The sequence below is a fragment of the Emericellopsis atlantica genome (assembly GCF_019669845.1).
Source record: "Emericellopsis atlantica unplaced genomic scaffold F5Z01scaffold_1, whole genome shotgun sequence".
Taxonomy (NCBI): domain Eukaryota; kingdom Fungi; phylum Ascomycota; class Sordariomycetes; order Hypocreales; family Bionectriaceae; genus Emericellopsis; species Emericellopsis atlantica.
Window position 1 is genome coordinate 735,511 of NW_025764703.1, and position 19,475 is coordinate 754,985.

The following is a 19,475-nucleotide window of genomic DNA, read 5'->3' on the forward strand; positions in this document are numbered from 1 at the left end:
TTGGGGGAAGTTCCATCGGCGCGATCCATCTCCACATACTCCGTACAAGTGGGATCGATCCCACGGGAGTCGGGACCCTAATCAAGATAAAAAGGGTCCTCGCACTCACATGCGATTTCCTTTGCCCCGGCTGCTGGTGCTTCTCAGATTCCTCGGTCAACTACGGAGAAAAATTCTGGGCGATTGTGTCCCCGTTCTCTCTCAACAGCAACCAGGACGCATGGAAGCCGCTCTCGAGTGCTCTCGCCTTCTTTGCGAAAACACAGCGCCGCACCAACTACCGAAAAGCAAATCTTACCTCGACAAGTGATTGACGAAGCCTAAGAAGCCAGCATCATGGCGACACCGCTACACGCCCATCCGACGCCCACGTATGGCTCGGACAAGGAGAAGACGCCTGGCGTGGCGGATCTGCCCCCACGCCTCTCCCTCTCTGGCTCTGGCGACGGCCTCCCGAGCGTCTCCAAGCGTGATGGCACACACCGTATGCTCAAGGCGCGGCATATCCAGCTCATCGGTATCGGCGGCACCATTGGCACCGCACTATTTGTGCGTAACATCATCCATCTCCAGGCCAGGCCTCACACTCCTGCGCTGCGCAAAGAGACCCCCCACCCCTGAGACCTCATCGTACAGTACGCTCATGGCCATCTTTTGTGTATACAGGTTCAAATCGGCCAAGGTCTCCTTAACGGTGGACCAGGCTCGCTGCTGATCGCTTTCTGTAAGTCTCGGTGGGCGGATGAGCAGGTGAGACCACTCTGCTCTGCTCTGGTGTAGACGATATGTAGTCCTCCTTACTGACCGGACCCCCCCAGCCTTCTGGTGCTCCTTTGTGCTCGCCGTGACCATGTGCATGGCTGAAATGGTGACGTACCTGCCAATCTCCTCGCCGTTTATCCGCTTCGCCGGCCGCTACGTCGACGAGGCGTTCGGCTTCGCGGCGGGCTGGAACTTTTTCATCTTCGAGGCCGCCCTCGTGCCCTTTGAGATTGTGGCCTGCAACCTCATCCTGCAGTACTGGACCGACGCCATCCCCGTCGCCGCCGTCATCGTCATCGTCTCCGTTCTCTACCTGCTCATCAACGTGCTGGCCGTCAAGTACTACGGCGAGACCGAGTTCTGGGCCGCCATTGGCAAGGTCCTGCTCATCATCGCCCTCATCCTCTTCACCTTTGTCGTCATGCTCGGCGGCAATCCAAAGGGCGACCGCTTCGGCTTCCGCTACTGGTACTCGCCCGGTGCCTTTGCGGAACTCTACTACACGGGCGCCCTGGGGAAGTGGCTGGGCTTCCTGCAGTGTCTCATCCAAGCCTCCTTCACCATTGCCGGGCCCGACTACGTCTCCATGGCTGCTGGTGAAGCCGAGAACCCCCGCCAGGTCCTCCCGCGCGCTTACAACGCTGTCTTCTACCGCCTCACCATCTTCTTCGTCCTCGGTGCGCTCTGCGTCGGCATCCTCGTGCCGCACGACTCGGAGGAACTCGAGGGCGCGCTGGGCGAGGGCAAGCCAGGCGCCGCCGCCTCGCCCTACGTCGTGGCCATGCGTCGTCTGGGCATCGGCGTCTTCCCCCACATTGTCAACGCCCTCATCCTGACATCGGCCTTTTCGGCCGGCAACTCGTACGTCTACTGCGCCTCGCGCTCGCTGTACGGTCTGGCGCTCGAGGGCAAGGCGCCGCGCTTCCTGACCATCTGCACACGCCAGGGTCTGCCCATCTACTGCGTCCTCTTTGTGCTCGGCATCGGGCTGCTGTCCTTTTTGCAGCTCTCCGAGAGCTCGGCCGTCGTCCTCAACTGGCTGGTGTCCCTGGTCACGGCCTCGCAGCTGATCAATTTCGCCGTGACGTGCGTGGCCTACATGTGCTTCCACCGGGCGCTCAAGGCGCAGGGGGTCAGTCGCGACACGCTGCCCTACAAGGCGTGGTTTATGCCGTATGCGGCTTGGTACGGCTTCATTGGAACGTTTACAATGATCTTTGTGGGAGGCTACACGGTTTTCCTGCCGCTGGAGGGCATGTGGAGCGTTCCCGACTTTTTGTTCTCGTGCGTGCTTGTTCTGTTCATTGCAATAGGAAAAGGGGGGGTGACTAACTGTCTTGTCTTTTAGGTACACGAGCGTGTTCGCCTTTCCCATCTTCTACCTCGGCTGGAAGTTTTATCACAAGACGAAGCTGTTCAAGCCGCACGAGGTGGATCTCGTGAGGGATCTGGATGCCATCGCGGAGTATGAGCAGAACTTTGTGCCGGAACCTGCCGCGTAAGTCTTCATGGAAGAGTCGACGGCGAAGAGTCAATTGCTAATGATATTAAGAAACCCTGCGACCCGCATCTTGGACAAGGTCTTTGGTTAAAGAATGATACAGGAGGGGGAAAGTACACAAACGATCTATTAGTAAGTCCAGCTTGCTTCATATATCTGCTTCTATCTTACCGATACCTTAGTCCCCACGGTCCAGATCACCCCTTGTTAGCAAACGATTCAATTGTCAGTTTTGCCGATGCTGGCCGTCTAGGCCTGCTTCGTCTCGGCAATCCTGGCACACGAGCTGCATGGGCCCAGCGCCAGGCCAGGCCACGTGCGACGCACCACCTGCGCCTTTGCGTCCTCTGGCTTGATCCAGCAGTCCATGTTCGTGGACAGCGCACGCATGCAGCGCTTGAGGTCATATGTGTCGCGTGAGGCGACGAGGTGGCCGCACTGGGGGTACGTGTAGGCCACGGGCTGACACATGCTGCTGGACTGTGGGTTGTGAATGGGCTATGAGATTGCTGGTGCAGGATTTGGAATGAAGACCGGGAAGTAGTACCACCAATATTGTGATATAGATATATATATATATATATACCTGCGAGAAGACGTGAGATGGTTAGGTTGTGACAGACAGCTGAGAACACCGTGGAACTTTGATCGAAAGGCCCGACCAAGCGTCAAGTTCCGTTCTCTTTCCTAACGCACCGGAACTGATCTAATCTAACTACAGCGGTGTTCAGTGTTATAGGAGTTTCCGGTCAATGTTATGTTTTGTCACGTTCATGTGCTTTGGCGCTGTGCCTGCGTTCGCCTTGATTCCCGCAGAACCTAACCAACATGAACATGCATGCTTGGATACGATATGCCCAGATGTAACATAGCAAGACCTCCCCGGCAACGTGGAAACGAAACTGATCGCATTGGGCAATGGCTTGGATGACGCGCATTGCAAGCTCTCGAGATGCCATGTGCTCATAGGACAGGCCAACGCTCAGTGGATGCCGGTTGAAAGAGCAGATAACATGGACCTAACCAACCCGATCTACACATGGTGCCTTGGCCAAGTTTATAGCTAACACAGGTGGCGCACGAGTGGTGCAGGGGTCGATTAACCATTTGATAGATGCTCACGTTATAGAGCCCCCTTCATGATGTCGCGGAATCATCACGGGTACTCGATCGTCTAGATGGAAGAGCAGCGCAACTGAACGAGACGATGCTTGGTACGGTCAGCAGAAATAGAGAATCATCCAGGCTCGCCCATGATGTTTGTTTCCAACAATCCATCCTGGCCGCTGGGCTCCTTACCAAAACCTCTGGGAATAGCAGTTGGTGTTTTCCACCTCGATGCAGACTGGAGGGGCCACTATAAAAGGCATATCACAGGCTTCACAGCCACTCACAATGCAGTCTCGCCCTCGTCGAGCCCGCATATGTACTGTCTTGTCTGGCTGACATGGCGGTGTGTGAAGAAAGATGTTCGGAGTGAGGACAGCGTGCACTGCCGCTGCTGCCTGCCCGTATCGATAAGAGATGACCATGAACCTGCTTACCTCCCGTCAGCATCACATCCTCCAACCTTCTCTATCCCCTCTCGCTCGTACGCAGACATCAAAGCCGCCATAATGCAGATCACAAGCACCCTCGTCACCCTCATGGCCGCGACAGGCGTCGTCTCCTTCATGCCCCCCGACGTCGCCGCTTCAGCAGCCTACCCCCTCTGTCCCGAAGGCTACACCACGAGCTGCTGCTCCCTCGTCTTCCCCTACTCCAACTCGTGCCGTCGCGGCAAGTGCCGTGCCGGCTACGGCTGGAGCTGCCTCAACGGGCCCGGCAAGGTCGGGTCCATCCGCGAATGCCTCGAGGACTACGAGGACCGCACGGCGTACTGCAAGAAGCCAGGCGAGCAGTGAGTGTGGCCGTGCTCGCTCTGCTGCCATGTGCTGACTGAGGATTGTAGAAACTTCCCCTCGGTGCTCAGCTGGGAGGGTAGTGCCTTCAAGGCTCTGATTGAGCCGGCCGACTATCGCCAATGGGTTCGCCCTGGGATGGAGAAGCCTTGGACGCCGTCGGACAGCGAGATCCGGTGGGAGGACCAGGTGGACGTGGAGAGCAAGGACTCCGCCGAGGGCAGCGAGTTGAAGAAGCGTGAAGCTGAGCCCAGCGATGTTGACCTCGAGTAGACCTATTGTTACGGCAGTTTCGCCGGGTAGATCATGTGTTTGCCATGTTTATTGCCTCTGATCAGCCTGGAGTGTCAAATTCAAGGCGATACACAACAGCAGTAGACAATGTTGCGCTCTTTCATTTATGAGATATTGTATCACAAGCTCATGTGAACCCTCATGCTGTGTAACCCGAAACCCAGTACCCCCTCACAATCTGGCTTCCACCACTCTGAATCGATCGATGCTCTCCCACAATATCATGCTCCTCCACCTCAACGCCACCACCCATTCGAAGACCTCGCTATCACAGCTCGGTATCCCCCCGAGGCGTCGAGCTACTCGCCGACCCTGAATCAGCACTTGATCCAGCAGAGATATCCGAGCCATTCGCTGGCCCGCATTCGACGACCTTGCCTTTATCCAACCGCAGGCACCAGTTGGCATCCGCAACAGCCTCGAGGCGATGGGCAATCGTAATCACCGTGCTCTCCGTCAGTTCCTCTCGGAGGATGCGCTGCACCCGCGCAGCGGTGGGTCGGTCGATGGAAGCCGTTGCCTCGTCCAAGATGACAAGCCCGCTGCGTCTGAGCACAGCCCGCCCAATGCTGATCAGTTGCCGTTGACCTTGGCTTAAGTTGTTACCATTGGCGTCGATCTCCATGTCGATGCTCCAGCCGGGGCCCAGGACGAGATTGAGCGCGTTCTGACATTCGGCATCCGAGTACTTCCCCTCCGGATCCAGATTGGCGCGCAGGCTTCCGGGGAACAGGATGGGGTCCTGCTGCACATATGTTACCTGGCTGCGGAGCGCTAAACGGTCAACCTGTGCAAGATCGACGCCTCCAATCATCACCCTGCCCTGCGAAGCGGCCTGCGTGACGAGTAGCGCGTTGGCAATCGTCGACTTGCCCGACCCAGTACGCCCGAGTACGGCGCACGTCGACCCCCCTGGAATCTCAAAGGTCACCTCGTCGAGCACGGTGGGCAGGCCCTCGTCGTACTGGAACGACATCTTCTCGAATCTGATCCCGTCCTTCGGCCTGGGCCAGTCTTGGGGTGGTCTCTCCGAGCCTCGTGGTTCTTGCGGAATCTTGTTGAGCATGTTGACGCGCTCCAGGGACACGGCATCCAGCTGGAGCTGCGCAAACTTCTCACAAAGCTGTTGCACAGCTGCCATGGCCACGTTCGTTTGCGTCAGGACAAAGCCAACCGCGCTGGCTGGCGTGCCATACCAGATCATGAACAGAATGAGCGCTGTGCGTGTGGTGGCCGACGAGATGCTGAGGCGAAAGTCGAGCCAAAAGGCCATACTCCAGAAGAAGTGGTCCTGTTTCTGGAATTCATCCACGGCCTCCAGGTGCTTGTCCTGGAAGCGATGCTCCAAGCGAAAGGCGCGAATCGTCACCAGGCCGTGTTGCATGATACCAATGTTGGAGATGATGGGCGTCAGGCAGGCCATTTCCATGCGTCGCAAGCACCGCGAGATCGGCACGTACAATCGGAAGAAGTACATGAAAAGCACGGCCACGGCAAGGAGAATGACGAGAAGAGCTGGCTGGTGCGACATGATGGCAATCAGGCTGAGGCACAGCGCGATGAACTGAAAGACAAAGCCCTCCAAGGGCTGGATGATGCCACCGTCCACCATGCCCATGTCCGATGTCAGTCGATTTCTCAGTTGGCCTGTGGGAGTGACATCGTGATACCGAAACGTTGCTCGACAAATCCTGTCAATGGCTCCTTTGAACAGACCCTGCGCCGCTCTGATGCAGATCCTGGCTAGCAAGATCTGCGCCACGGCATAGCAGACGACCTGGCCAAGAGAGATGCCGCCGAGGACAAGCAACCACGCTCCAGAGTGCGTGTGCGGGTCTGGAAGATCCAGATACCCCCTACCGACGACCTCTATGTCAGAGCGCGTGGCGTTGCCCCACGCTTCCAGCAACCTCGCCCTAGAGATGTCGAAGTATCGGGACAAGCCATAGAAGAGGGCAAGGATCACCCACAAGTACCATCCGCCAGCGCGCATGTAATCCGCATAAAGCGACAGCGGGACGCTGCCAGTGGCCACGTTGTCCTGAAGCTCCTCCTTGACTTCGGCAAAATCTTCGTCGACACCAGCTCGTTGTACGTACAGTGTCTTGGACTCTTCCACTTCCTTGTGGATGGGATGCAATAGCTCTTCTTCAATCTGCTCGGCGGAGACGATCTTGGCGCGTCCCTCCTCAATGTCGATGACCTGATCAGCAATCCGCAGAACCAAATCATCGCGATGTGTGACCATGACGATGGTTCGGCCCTTTCCGAGGGGCCCTTTGATGAACCTTTTAACAATGTTCGTGGCCGTGTCGTGGTCAAGAGCGGACAGCGGATCGTCGAGAAGCATGATACGGGCGTCGCTGTACATGGCTCTTGCCAAGGCCACACGTGCTTTCTGGCCACCGGACAGACCAGCGCCACCCTCTTCGAGTTTCATACCATCTGCGCCTGGCAGATCGTTCAGATCTTGGTCCAATGCGCAGGCGCGGATGACAGCATTGTAACGACTCGCGTCGAAGCGCCCGTGAAAGACAATGTTCTCGCGGATCGTCTTGGTCTGCAGCCATGGAAGCTGCTGAGCGTATGCTATAGGTTCGTCGGGACGGTGGAGGTGTCCTCCTTTCATCTCCATCTCGTTGAGTGCCGCCAGCAACAGACTTGACTTGCCCGCGCCCACAGGTCCGCGGATCACAGTGAGGCCAGTGGGAAAAGACAAGTTGATGTCGTGCAGCACCGCCTTGCCCGATCCTGGCCAAGCAAATGAGGCGTTCTCAAAGGTCAGGCTCTCACCTTGCTGTCCCAGAAACTCGTCTACATCGCGATCTGGCTCATCGAGATACTGGTGGACACGTTCAAGGGGAACGACAAGTCTCCAGTACGCCGAGATGAGGTCAAAGGCCTCCTTGACGCTCGCTTCAAGTTGAGCGAACAGCTGCAGCGAAGGCCAGATGACAGCATTGGGCAGACCGTTGCCAAGAACCATGGTGTACAAGCAAATGCTAGCCAAGGGGTACGAGGCGCCCCCCATGACGTTGAGGGTCGATATCGCTGCCCCGATGTATTGGATGTGAAGGCGCTTGCGCATTTCGGCGGCGCGCACCTTCAGGATCCGAGCACTCCACGATAGAGTCCATCCATTGAGCTTGAGTGGGCGACTAGCGTCCACAAAATGATGGATAGCCTGGCCGCGCTTGTCCGACAGAGCATTTCGTTCGCGCTCCATGCCAATCCACTTCTTGACAAGAATGGAGTTGATGCCCATGAAGAAGAACATCAGACCAAACCCGACAGACGAGGGCCAGCCCATTATGTCGACGAGATAATACATGGTGAAGACGACCTTGACAGGCTGGGACACCAGGCGGCGAAAGTCCCAGAAACGCTGGGAGATCTCGTATGTGTCGCCCCTGACCAGATTGACCACTTTGGCATTGGACGCTGACTGAGGTGGTTTGGGCTGCGCGGGCCCTGGGTTGACCGTTTGGTACTTGCGACGCCCACAGCAACGGACAAAGAGTCTGTTCAGGCGGGTGTCATTGTCGTGATCATCAAGGTCTTCGCCGGTAGCGTCCATTTCGTCATCGTCTGCTTGCTCTGTCTTGTCAGAAGCCGATGTGAGGCGGGTGATCAGCTTGCTGAACAGCGCGATAAAGGTCTCGCCACGCGACCTTTCGTACGCCTTGCGACTGTACCAGTCAGACGTGGTCTTGGCGATCTGTCGGAAGCCATCCAGGCACAGCATGACAAGACACCAGAATATGGCCTCATCAATGTCGCTAGCGTCCAATGCCGCATACAGTCTGCTTGTGAGCCGGATGTTGGACACCTCTGATACCTTCTCGAGTACAGCCAGTACGGCCGAGATGGCCAGATCGAGACCATTGGCTTCGGCCAGCCGGTTGAAGAACTTGCCTTGCAGGTCTCGAAAAGCGAGGTACAGGCGAGAATGCTGGTAGTCGTACGGGAGCTGCCACACATCTTCCACGCCCAGATCGCGTACGCGGCTCATCTTGATCATGGACGCGACCCAGCTCATCGTCCAGAACTGGAAGAGTGTGAGATTGTCCTCGGGACTGCGGAGGTGAACGGTGGGTTCCTTTCGCCCATGTCCGATTTCTGATGAGTCGGCGGCCGGGCTGCGGATTGGCATGTTGCCAATGGCGATGATGGCGAGGCCGCAGATGCCGATCTGCGAGATCTCGAGAGGCGTCATGTGGCGTAACGAATGTGCGAGAAAACGAACGGAGTATGTGGCTAGCCCTGCCAGAGCCAGCAAGAAGTACTGGAACAAGAGTAAACGAGGCGTCGAGGTCGGCCTCTGAAAAAGGGTGATCAGCGTTGCGGAGAGCCAAGGAATGATGCTCAAAATGTTCACAGCGCTTGTTGGCTGTAGTACCAGCCCGACGATGGACAGTACCAGTCCTGCCACAGACAGGCCGATCAGACAGAGCGTCCAAAAAGTCCATCGACGTTTAGGGGCAACCAGCTTCTGCTCCTCCTGAGCAAAAGGTCTCAGCCAGTGCGGTAAGCGAGCGGCGATGATGCTTTGCGAAAGATACACGAAGAAAATGATGGGCGATATGGCGGCCAACGCGATATAGACTTGGACTTCGGGCTGAGCGAGCGGTTTCCTAGAGGAGGGATGCATATCAGTCCTCTCTTGCTGGAGGATGCTGGCGCCGAGCTCGTGGGTTTGATGGTGCAATGCCGACGAGCTGAAGCCGGCGTATGCCAGCGCTGCCAGGGAGTCCATGCTGTCGGGGACTTGGCTGATTTGTGACCAGGGACCTTTTTCCGAACCAAGGGAGGACAATGGCGGAGGTATCAACAAGGTATTGCTGGGCGGGAGGGCTCAGTATGTGGCAGCGCAGACAAGCAGCCCATGTATGCAAAATGGAGAGTGGTGTTCAAGGCCCGGCGAACACACTCTGACGCACCATGACGAGGAGTGACCGTGACGAGCAGAACCTCATGCCAAGGAAGAGAGAGCCCGAAATAGAGTGCTCTGAATCGAGGCAAGCGAGAGCAGGAGGACAAGAATCACGTTGATCGGAGGAGGCCGTGTGATTGTGAAGCTTGACGATGTCGAATTTGGCTCCGCTTCGACTCCGCATCTACGCAACGTTGGGGTAGGGAGATCGATTGGCGTTCGAGATTGGCCAGGACGTTGGGTGAAGAGTGGGCTCGTGCAGGTCGAGGGTTTCCTGGGGGTTGCGGTGAGGTCGGCTAATGATTGTGTGATGATGAAATGGGTCGGCCTGGACTTTATTTGGAGTGTTGTTGATGTCCACGTCTCATCAAGGTTTGCCGCGATTGGATTTCGGGGAGTTTAAGTACGAGGTAGGTGTGCACTATGTCCGAGAATCAACTCGTACGTTGGGGAAAACATATTGATGTGCCAGCGCATCATGACGACGTTGGGAAGAGGGTATCGGGGAACAGGACCTTCCATGTTCAACAAACAAAGGAGTCTTTTAGGCCCTTTCTTTAATGTTAGACATCATGGATAAGGCTGGTTATAACTGAGAGCCCTCCCAAGATGTAGGTGGCTACAGGGTAGTCAAACCCCACTAGACCCGCGTTTAATTCCGACCAGTCCATTCAGTGTTTGTCGTTTTCTAGAACATTTTCAAAGGCGCCGAGTTTAACTAGGTATCCATGATTGGATCGCTTCCAATCCGATTCTATTGAATGCTTAAAGTCCATGCCGCGATTAAAGCTATCCCATCATAACAGTACAGGTGACTTTGATGACCTCAATACTGTAGGGTAAGGCAATTGACTGCACAAAGAGGTAGGTCATCAACGTCGAAGCGACCGACTGGACTTACAGCGGCGAGCACCACTCCATACGGATACACCAAGGCGCATTGGAACGACCAGACGGATGGAATGAAGTCATGGCCGCCCCAGAGGATTGAGCAAAGCACCATTATTAAAAGCTACTTACTCTAGGGGTCCAACCAGTCGGTCCCTTCTGCCCGCGGAACCGAAGTCATCCCTGCAGCCAACACGCATGAACTGAATCGCCGCCTCAGGCGCACGCGCACCGGCTCGCCAAACTCGCATCTCGCACTTGCTTCTTCCTCACTCCCCCTCACTCACTCATCACATGTCCGCACTGTCTCGATACTAGCACAGGTCAACTCGGGGCGACAGCTGCGGGCGGACAGGCACCAACCTACCAAGTATCGAGGCGACGACGAGCAGCAATCGCAGCCAAGCCTCATGAGATAAGGCGCCCTTGCGTGGAAGAAACAAAAACGCACCTGCACACAAAGCGTACCGCATGGATCGAGAACGAACGCCCGTTCACCCCCATCATCGCCGCCATGTCGGCCCACACGAGATGCTCCTTGCCTCCACGCGCACAGCCGCCTACATCGTCGACCTCGCGGCGCTGCTGGCCATGGGATACTACATCTGGCGCTGGCCGAGCACTGCTGGCTCCGCAGTCGGTGGCCTCATAGGCGTGCGTCTTCCCCCCCATGGTGGCCGCAACCAAGCGACGTGCATTTGCTAACATCCAAGAACTACAGTGTGTCGTGGCGGCGCTGAACGACAGCTGGGAGATGATTGCGCAGCTCGACCCCACGCTCAACTTCCCGCCCATCAAGGCGGCGCGCGTCGTGGTGCACGACCTGCTCAGCCTGGCGGTCTGCGTGGGTGGACTCATGCTTCTGCTTTTTATGGATCTGCGCGAGAGGAGAGAGGCTGAGGACCCTGCGTACGACCGCGTCAGCGACTGGGACACTAAGAGGAAGGTGGTCATGGTGGCGCAGTGGCTGGTTGGGGCAGTTGCGTGAGTCTAACCCTTTGAAGAGAGACAGGACTCTCTTAGACGCCGGACCCTGTTTTTGCTAATCGAGTGAGAAGGATTATGAGATTGGGCTTCGTGTTATGGATCGGCTGCATTTGCTCCAGCGAGCGGCGACGAATCGTAGAACGACGACGGCGACGACAAGAACGCAGGAGGACGAGAAGAGGACCGACAGAGCGAGACGAGTCCGAGGCACGCTTGGCGGAGATGGGCATTCGCGTTTCACGATGAGTAAATCTTCTAATGAGAAGCTGACTTTGAATTATAATCGACACAGTGAGGCCACCCCGCTGCCTTGTCACTTCCACAGCCATCCCTTGCCGTTGGGTGCGTATGGTCGTGCATCGACGCTCGAGACATATGGCTTGACGCTTTCCCAGAATTTTGTCACGAGTGTCTCGCGCAGCCACCTCTCCCAGACCTCGCGCGACGCATAACGCGCAAAGATGCGCGCCCCAGTCTCATTGTCCAGCGACACGAGACCCAGAAACGAGAGCACCTCGCCGTCCTCGCCCGCCGGACCCTGCCGCTCGTTGACAAGTGTGCAGAACAGCGTGAGCGCGCCGACGAGACTCTTCCTCGCCTCGGGGCCCGTGCATGTGATCTGTACATCGTGGATGATGCCGCACTCCGTCTTGTGGCCTGACCGGTCGAGAAAGCTGCCCTCGACGGCCTCATAGTGTGTCAGATCCAGTCCCGTGCTCATCGTGCGGCTCGCCACGGGGAGGAAGCCCTCCTGCATGGGCTTGGACTGGAGGTGGACGTCGTACAGGGCGGCGCGGGAGGCGTAGGCTTCAAAGGCGAGCATGGAGGGCGTCGCGCTGGGGTTGGCGGCGTACTCCAGGGGCAGGCCGAAGTAGTAGGTGAGCGTTTCGGGCTCGTTGGCCATGACGTGCTCGGCGAGTTTGTCGTATGCTGCTTGCCACTGGTTGTTCTTTATTAGTCGGGGCACGATGTTATGTGTGGGGGATGAGTTGCGGCTTGCCTCGTCATAGTGGTCTGGCACCATGTTACAGTTGCCAAAGATGTAGAATTGCTGGTGCGGCGCGAGCTGGGTCGCCATCTTTGATGATGAATGTCGAGGTATGTCGTAGGTGAGAGGCTCGAGGTCGTTAGTTGACATAGCTGCAAGAACCTTGGGGAGCAGCTATTGTGCAGGCGATTGAACACATTACATAGTACACCTTTGCTCATCTTGACTTGAGAGTAACCACTCCTCCTGCTGTCTCGAGCACCTCGAGTGCTTGCTTCCCCGGACATTTGATTTCCATGACCCATTGTGTTGGCTCCCCATTTTCCAGCGCGACTTACACACGACGGATCAATCTCTGTCAGCACCCCACACGACTCAATTCCTGTGATCGTCTTTAGCGTCGCTAGTGTCCGTCCTGTGATCCGCTCCCCACTGAGGGGCGCAGATCCGGAAATCCAAAGGGTTTTGCAAGTGTTGCTTCTGATGGAGGGTGCGTCGGGGTCTTGGGCAGGGCGGAAGACATTACCCGGCGGAGGTGTGGTGGCTGTCTCTGGGGATTTGAGAGCGTTTCGTGCGGCTTGGGTGATTGCAATTGACGAACGAGAGACTGGTCAGGCACAGGATGGAAGAGCTTGCACGTAGATGATGCTTCAGCACACGATTATTGTTGCGAGTCTCTGGGGATGACATCTGGTGTCCTGTGCATCGTCATCTCACTTAGTCTCTCACGAATACCTGTGGGATTAGAAGTAAAGAGAATAAGTGAGGATGTTGTGCAAACATATTATTTGAATGAACACATCGACTATCGAGAAACGGGTATCAGCGTATTAATACAGCCACCTCTGAGCCAACATTGCCCTCCAAGATGTAACTCCAGTCCAGACAACGACCATCACCGATGCCCCCAACCTGTAACCTCGAATCACAAATCTAGATCAGTGGAACCTGTTCTTGTCGGCATTCTCGTCGTTCTCCAAGAAAATCTCAATCTTGTTGTTCATCTTGTGCTCAATATCCTGACAGAAGAGGCAAGCTAGACCACATGTTAGCCTTCACATCCCACAAACACAATAGAGTCACTCACCAATGATGCCGACAATGCCAAAGCTCAACGAAGACAGGCAGGTCGTCCTCAACCCCTGGACATAGCTCTGCTTCCACGCCTCGGACGCCGCGGCCACAATCTCGTCACTGATACCGGCCACCTGCTGAATAGCCGCCGATCCGAGCGGGAAGGCCGCCAGCAGATCGGCCGCCGACGACGCAGGCAGGCCTGCCGCGATGGCGGCCTTGGGGACGAGGCGCGCCGCCGCGTTGCCCTGCACGTTCGACAGGATGGTCTGGTAGATGGAGATGGCGACGGAGCCGCCTGCGAAGCGCGCGACGCCGGCCAGGCCACCCGATATGCCCAGCTCAACCTGCTCGGTGCCGAATTGGATGTACGCGATGCTCAAGTACTGCGCCCAGCCAAAGCCGACCTCAGACAGGAAAATAAAGGCAATCACCATGCCGAAGCGGTCAGGCGTGGCGAGGGCGAGGAGCGCGCCAAAGACGACCATGATGGTCACGCTCGCCGTCAGCGTCCAGCGCCAGTGCCCGATCCAGGAGCCGAGGCAAGTGAGAAGCACCGCGCCAAAAGTCAGCCCTAAGTTCTGCGGGAGCGTGAGCACGGCCGCGTAGCGGAAGGACGTGTTCTCGTCGGTGAAGAAGACGGCAATCATGGTCGGGTACACGACGTTAAGGCAGTAGTAGAACATGGTGACGACGAAACCCACGACAAACGGCGCCGTGAGCTCGCGGCCGTGGTCGCGGGTGAAGATGCGTGTCGGCGTGAGTGGCTGCTTGAGCGGCGCAAAGGTCTCCCAGAGCGCAAAGGCAACGAGGCACCCGAAGCCGGCGCACAGCGTGCCGATGACCTTTGGGTTCGAAGAGGGCAGTGTAGTCGTGTAGACGATGCCGACGAGGATGAGGGTCGTGGCGAGGATGAAGAGCACGGAGCCGACATAGTCGAGTTCGCGCAGGGCGCGCTTGGTTGGCAGACCGCGAGGATGACGGGGCGGGAAGTAGAAGAAAAAGAGACCCACGAACGAGAAGACGACGGCGATGGCAGGACCGTAGAAGAGCCAACGCCACTGTTGAGGTTGTTAGCTCTGTTAGAGAGGAAGAACGGGAGACACACGTTGTCACCGTGCTGGGCTGCGAAGCGGCCGGCCACTGGACCGACGAGCACGGCAAAGTAGACACCAATGTCCGCGAGTACAATGGCCGAATGGCGCCACTTGTTGGGTAGCAGCTCGGGGAGCGCAAAGGCAGCCAGCTGCGCGTTACCACCGCCAAATCCGATAAAGGCGTTGCCGACAATGACGGAGGTGTTGTTGCGCGCGGTGCCGGCGACGATGAAGCCGATGAACATGAGGACGTTGCCCATGAGGATGAACCAGCGTCGGCCAAAGAGATCAGAGTTGGCGCCACAGACCCTGTTTTTGCATCAGACTAGACTGTCATATCGTCGAGGGGATGCTGGGTTACTCACATGAACGCCATGGTGACGGTCATTGTGTACACTGGGATGTACCACGTCTGCTTGCTTGGATCGCCTAGTTGAGTGGCCATCAGGGCCTGCACGCCACTGTAACTCGGTACGATCCAGAATGAGATGCCATAGGACCAGGCCAAGATCTGTTTCCCGCGTCAGTCTGCGACCGAGGATGTCCTATCTGTGTCCAGAAGGGAGAGGATTTGCCCACTCACCCAGACCACAATCCACGTTTTGAAGGTGACATTGTATTCCTCGTCACTTTGAGGAACGTATGATGACCCAGTGAGAGCATTCTCAGCGTGCGCATCGTTCTGCATCGGCTTCTCCATGGATACGGCTGGCTCATGCTTCTCAGCATCGGCACTGGGTCTGCTGGTGCTCGTCGTGTCAGCAGCCATGGTGTATCTTCTTTTTGCGTCAGAAACAAGAAGGACGACAGGACTTGCGGTAAACGCTGAGGACTCAACAAAAAGGGATCGCAAGGGTTCCTTTATTGCATGGTCACCCAGCTCGTTGCCAGTACCTCGGCGATTGCACCTGTCCACTAGCGCGCGAAGCTCTGGTGGACAGACGGCAGACCGAAGCAAAAGCGTCGAGCTATTCTGTTAGCCTCATGCTAAAATGATCACGCATATTGCCCAATGCGGCAACAAGGTGGACATGGGCGTATCCCGGAAAAGGAGTTCCTGGTGATAGCTGGGTAGCGTGTGGGGACCCCACACACGGCAACGGCAGTTGATGTCCTTGGGGTGGATCTCGATGAGAAGAAGAAAGACTCTTTCCAAGTGCATTGCCTGAACGTTATTTCGAGGTGTGGATGAAAGTCTAGTCTCCCCCACGTAGCTAGAGAGGGAGTCGTAGGTAAGTGTTCATGAGAGTTGGAAAAGGGTGCCCGCGTCGCCTGGTTTGGGAGCGTCGAGCCAAACTGAACCTAGCGTGGTCAGCGGTGAGATGGTGACCTAGACGATCATGCAGCAAGGGTGTAGACGAGATCCGGCCGTTTGGTGTGTTGGAGCATGTCCACTACTAGTTCAAGTCCAATGGCACGAGCTTCGGCTGTCAATAAGCGGGCAAAGCTGGCCACATGAAAGATGATGTATGCAACCAACTCTAGAAACAGCCTGCGGACTGGGGCTTGCAAGATTCGGATGCCAAGGGGGCTCCTCTCTTGACGCCTTTTCCGAAGAACATGGGCACGAAGAGCCGTTAGAGGTCATGTGTGCTATGACTGCTCTTCTCGCCCGACAGGTTCCGGCAGCCCGCATGAGGAGAAGGGTATCCGCGGAGTTCTTGTACGGCAACACATAGTGTGTAAGCATTGGTGATTTTCTGTAGAAAGACGCATGGGTATCTGTGCCCGACGTATGCCATCAGCGGAGACCAAGTACACCAAGTTACGCGATCATCCTCAGGAGCCAGTGCATTCTGTCAGCAGTGCGCGCATTCCAACATGTCGTCAAACAAAGTGGCCATCGTCACCGGCGCCTCAGTATGTACTCCGTCCTCTCGACACACCGTCGGCAGTGCTAACAGCATGCGACTAGTCAGGCATGGGCGAGGCCCTCGCCGAGGCTCTCGCGTCTAGAGGCTGGCTCGTTGCTATGTTCGACATTCAACCCAACGACACGCTTGCCGCTCGCCTCGGCGACGGGGCAACCTATCACCACTGCGACGTGGCCGACTACGACAGCCAGGCCAGGGCGTTTACCGAGGTGTGGGACAAGTATGGGCGCATCGATGCGCTCTGCGCGAATGCAGGCATTGTCGATAAGAGGTTGGTAATTGCCTATTTCAGAAGGAGAGAAAACGACTGACAGGGCCAAGTTCGATTTACATCCTTAACCACAGAAACTCGGATGAGTGAGTCCATTCAGCACGAGAAGAGCCGCGATGGCATTGACAGTGAACTTGAGGATCCCACCGAAGCCGAACCTGCTGACGACGGACATTGACTGGAAGGGCGTCGTATACGGCACCCAGCTCGCCTTGCACTTTATGCGCAAGAACAAGGTGCCAGGCGGAAGCATCGTGGCGACGGGGAGCGTGGCGGCTGTGGTGCCGCACGAGACGTACCCCGAGTACGATGGCGCCAAAGCAGCGGTACGAGACTGCCACATGAGGATGGGCGAGGTGCTGATGGCCTATAGGTGGTGAACTTTGTGCGAGCTTCATCCCGGGTCTTGAGGATTGTGCGTGGACTCCCCGCCATCAGACATGCCAAAGGCTAACGGGGAATACAGAAGGAGAACATCCGCATCAACTGCGTTCTGCCTGGGATCGTGGCCACAAAGATCATTCCTCCGGAAATGGTGGCAGCTGTGTCGCCGGAATGGTACGTTCTATCCCGCCCTACCGTCTAATACACGTCAGACGCTCACAGGGCGAACGCAGCCTGACACCCGTGTCGACTATCGTAAGAGCCTACAACAAGTGCCTCGACGACGACAGCCTGGCCGGCGAGGTCTTGGAGTGCTCTGTGGAGGAGATACTTGCTCTGCCCGTGCCCGAGCTGCGGAACGGCAGGTTCTCCAAGCGAGCTGTCACGGTGTGGGACCCGTTGTTCAAGTTGTACCACGGCGAAGAATCGGGGCTGCCCGATGCGATTCCTTGAGCGGGCTATGTGAAATGACAGCCAGAGTGTGTCTCAAGTATCTTTCGAGCAATGGCATTTAAACGGTCTCGGGCGCGTATTGTTTCGGTGAGAGCGACCGAGCCGGACAGCTGGGACAGAGGTGGGTGTTGAGCATGAAACGGGCCACGAGTCGAGTGGCCATGGCCTCGAGATGGGTCGGCCATGTCGTACAGTAGGACTGGACCTCATAGGACTCGCGCTGTAGACGCCCAGCAAGGGAAGCTTTTTCCAAAGACGCGCTGAACCGTAAAAGAATGTCGTAGAATTTGCCGCAGGCAGTCACGCGGCGACTCGCGCAGCCATATCGCCCCCAATTATCATCAAAGCCCTGCTTCGAAACTGGGAGGCAATTGATTGCCCCCCGAGTAAAGTAGAAAAAGGGGTGCGAGGGGCCAGGGCGCGCCCAGCTCGCTCGTCCCAGCACATGATCGGAGGCTTTACGTCGACGACTGCGATATGTCCAGCGGCAGAGTGATGACAGCAAGTGTGTCCGTATGACGGGATTCTTGATGAATGATGGCTTTTGTGTGTGGCTCAAGTATTATTAGACGTGAAAGTTGAAACAGGACAGCCGCGAGTCCGCGACCAAAAAGCAGACAGAGTCCGACAGACAGACGCGGAAACGAGGCACGGCACGGCTTGGCGGCACAGCCACACTGCCCGTTCCGCATCCTCCAACTGGAGGATCTGCCTTGTAGGGCTGACTGCCCGATTAGGACGCTGCTGGGACAAGTTGATGATGTCGAGATGGCGCTTGGCTTGGTTTCGAGACACCATGCTCACGGCGATGTCCGTGAAAGAAGGCCACGAGACGGCCGCGTCAGGACTTGGGTGGTTGCGAACTTTAAATCCTAGTCGTCGACGTGTCCCTTTGTCCAATGGGCATAGGACAACAGCCTGACCGGCCTTCGTAGTACTGTAGGACTTGAAGGCAGCGAGGATCGACGACCCTGCTAATCTGGGCACAGACGCGCGGCAAAGTTGTTGGAATTGAAACATGAGCGGTCTTGAGGAACGTGGCCGGTGGCTGCCAAGAGGTCAATGTTCTCATTCTGAGCAGAAGGTTTGGTTGGCCTGCAGCGATGGCGGTCATGAACGAATGGTGCGAACCACTTTCCGTCCCCGCCTGCAGGCAGCAAGCTGTCAGTCATCAACAAGCGGCCAGTCAGTCACTGGCGATGATGGATCGACGGAAGCGAATGACTGTTCGGACAGTCTAGCGACGCTGCTCTGCTCTAGCGTCCTGCGCCTGTTGCTGCAGGTCATTTGACAATGGAGAGCCAGAGAACGCAGTGGAGGCCATTGAGCGCTCGCAGCCAGTCGAGTCATCCGAGTGGCGTGTGCTGCCTGGGACGATGAGACGCATGTCAATTCAGGGACAAGCAGCGTATTCGATTGCATCGTATCGCACCGATTGGCGAGGATCATCCATTTGACATGTTCGCTGTGAACACGACTCAAGTGAAGCCTTGGAGCCTTTGGAGGCGGGGAACCTGCGAAGGCGATTGAAGCCACACAGCTGCCTAAGGCCCTCAAGTCGTGATGAGCAGCCACAGCAGGCAGGCAGAGACGACACCAGCCACAGCCCATGAAGGCGCACTCGACCTCCAGTCTTTGACGTCGGAACCGAATGCCACAAACTTGAACAAACCCTATCAACTTAGACGGCCAGACATGACGCTGCAAGGCTGCGCTCGCACTCTGGGTGTCGCATCCAGCATCATTCCGCCAGGGTCCAGAGAGGGGCTCCCATCCTCGTAGGGCAGAGGCGGAGTCGTGTGACCCCTTGTCTCCTCGCCAGGGCCCAGCCTAGCCTCAAGCCTCCAGCAAGCGTCCAGGCAGCACAGCCGCCCGTTTGCCGTTGCTCGCTCGCTCGAGCGAACGACGCCAATTGGCGTACCCGCTGCTGCATGTCCTGGACAGTCCTTTGCCGGATTGGGGACGGCCTGCCACTGGCAGTCCTACTCATACGCCCTTGAGTGAGTCAACGGCCAGCTCTCTGTCTGTGGCCGATGGATCCCATGATGCGCCGCGCAGGACGCTGCAG

General features: G+C 56.9%; 8 protein-coding genes across 8 annotated transcripts; 4 read left to right on the forward strand and 4 right to left on the reverse strand.

Moving 5' to 3' along the window:
* Positions 1-336: 336 nt before the first annotated feature.
* F5Z01DRAFT_614182 (amino acid permease/ SLC12A domain-containing protein) lies at positions 337-2,354 on the forward strand (the record flags this gene model as incomplete). The annotated part of the gene is made up of 5 exons (XM_046260804.1): positions 337-549; positions 667-724; positions 819-2,046; positions 2,111-2,260; positions 2,315-2,354. 5 exons carry the CDS (start codon positions 337-339, stop codon positions 2,352-2,354), a joined length of 1,689 nt encoding a protein of 562 aa, XP_046122951.1.
* Positions 2,111-2,868, reverse strand: F5Z01DRAFT_642079 (uncharacterized protein). The gene is made up of 2 exons (XM_046262617.1): positions 2,315-2,868; positions 2,111-2,260 (listed from the first exon to the last, which is right to left on the reverse strand). The coding sequence occupies exon 1, from the start codon at positions 2,732-2,734 to the stop codon at positions 2,513-2,515; it is 222 nt and encodes a 73-aa protein (XP_046122952.1). The 5' UTR covers positions 2,735-2,868; the 3' UTR covers positions 2,111-2,260; positions 2,315-2,512.
* Positions 2,869-3,757: 889 nt separating this feature from the next.
* F5Z01DRAFT_642081 (uncharacterized protein) lies at positions 3,758-4,585 on the forward strand. The gene is made up of 2 exons (XM_046262618.1): positions 3,758-4,163; positions 4,215-4,585. Exons 1-2 carry the CDS (start codon positions 3,880-3,882, stop codon positions 4,435-4,437), a joined length of 507 nt encoding a protein of 168 aa, XP_046122953.1. The 5' UTR covers positions 3,758-3,879; the 3' UTR covers positions 4,438-4,585.
* Positions 4,586-4,726: 141 nt separating this feature from the next.
* Positions 4,727-9,109, reverse strand: F5Z01DRAFT_614008 (putative ABC bile acid transporter; the record flags this gene model as incomplete). The annotated part of the gene is made up of 1 exon (XM_046260792.1): positions 4,727-9,109. One exon carries the CDS (start codon positions 9,107-9,109, stop codon positions 4,727-4,729), a length of 4,383 nt encoding a protein of 1,460 aa, XP_046122954.1.
* A 1,484-nt stretch (positions 9,110-10,593) lies between these two features.
* F5Z01DRAFT_22110 (uncharacterized protein) lies at positions 10,594-11,546 on the forward strand. Its single transcript, XM_046258210.1, has 4 exons — positions 10,594-10,613; positions 10,658-10,933; positions 11,001-11,263; positions 11,338-11,546. Exons 2-4 carry the CDS (start codon positions 10,751-10,753, stop codon positions 11,510-11,512), a joined length of 621 nt encoding a protein of 206 aa, XP_046122955.1. The 5' UTR covers positions 10,594-10,613; positions 10,658-10,750; the 3' UTR covers positions 11,513-11,546.
* F5Z01DRAFT_21032 (uncharacterized protein) lies at positions 11,335-12,699 on the reverse strand. Its single transcript, XM_046258151.1, has 3 exons — positions 12,457-12,699; positions 12,267-12,383; positions 11,335-12,206 (listed from the first exon to the last, which is right to left on the reverse strand). The coding sequence occupies exons 2-3, from the start codon at positions 12,342-12,344 to the stop codon at positions 11,580-11,582; spliced, it is 705 nt and encodes a 234-aa protein (XP_046122956.1). The 5' UTR covers positions 12,345-12,383; positions 12,457-12,699; the 3' UTR covers positions 11,335-11,579.
* Positions 12,700-13,192: 493 nt separating this feature from the next.
* F5Z01DRAFT_678890 (fungal trichothecene efflux pump) lies at positions 13,193-14,813 on the reverse strand (the record flags this gene model as incomplete). Its single annotated transcript, XM_046265478.1, has 4 exons — positions 13,193-13,290; positions 13,342-14,389; positions 14,437-14,734; positions 14,791-14,813. 4 exons carry the CDS (start codon positions 14,811-14,813, stop codon positions 13,193-13,195), a joined length of 1,467 nt encoding a protein of 488 aa, XP_046122957.1.
* Positions 14,814-16,246: 1,433 nt separating this feature from the next.
* On the forward strand, positions 16,247-17,407 carry F5Z01DRAFT_669767 (15-hydroxyprostaglandin dehydrogenase; the record flags this gene model as incomplete). Its single annotated transcript, XM_046264469.1, has 7 exons — positions 16,247-16,285; positions 16,341-16,570; positions 16,621-16,656; positions 16,710-16,896; positions 16,944-16,985; positions 17,037-17,128; positions 17,188-17,407. 7 exons carry the CDS (start codon positions 16,247-16,249, stop codon positions 17,405-17,407), a joined length of 846 nt encoding a protein of 281 aa, XP_046122958.1.
* Positions 17,408-19,475: the final 2,068 nt, after the last annotated feature.

Bases quoted from the DNA above. Each gene is read 5' to 3' on its own strand.
- F5Z01DRAFT_642079 (XM_046262617.1), bottom strand. From the start codon at position 2,734: ATGTGTCAGCCCGTGGCCTACACGTACCCCCAGTGCGGCCACCTCGTC.
- F5Z01DRAFT_21032 (XM_046258151.1), bottom strand. From the start codon at position 12,344: ATGGCGACCCAGCTCGCGCCGCACCAGCAATTCTACATCTTTGGCAAC. The intron at 12,207-12,266 runs GCAAGCCGCAAC...AAGAACAACCAG, and splicing joins TGCCAGACCACTATGACGAG to TGGCAAGCAGCATACGACAA.
- F5Z01DRAFT_642081 (XM_046262618.1), top strand. From the start codon at position 3,880: ATGCAGATCACAAGCACCCTCGTCACCCTCATGGCCGCGACAGGCGTC. The intron at 4,164-4,214 runs GTGAGTGTGGCC...TGAGGATTGTAG, and splicing joins TGCAAGAAGCCAGGCGAGCA to AAACTTCCCCTCGGTGCTCA.
- F5Z01DRAFT_22110 (XM_046258210.1), top strand. From the start codon at position 10,751: ATGGATCGAGAACGAACGCCCGTTCACCCCCATCATCGCCGCCATGTC. The intron at 10,934-11,000 runs GTGCGTCTTCCC...CAAGAACTACAG, and splicing joins CAGTCGGTGGCCTCATAGGC to TGTGTCGTGGCGGCGCTGAA. The intron at 11,264-11,337 runs GTGAGTCTAACC...TCGAGTGAGAAG, and splicing joins TGGCTGGTTGGGGCAGTTGC to GATTATGAGATTGGGCTTCG.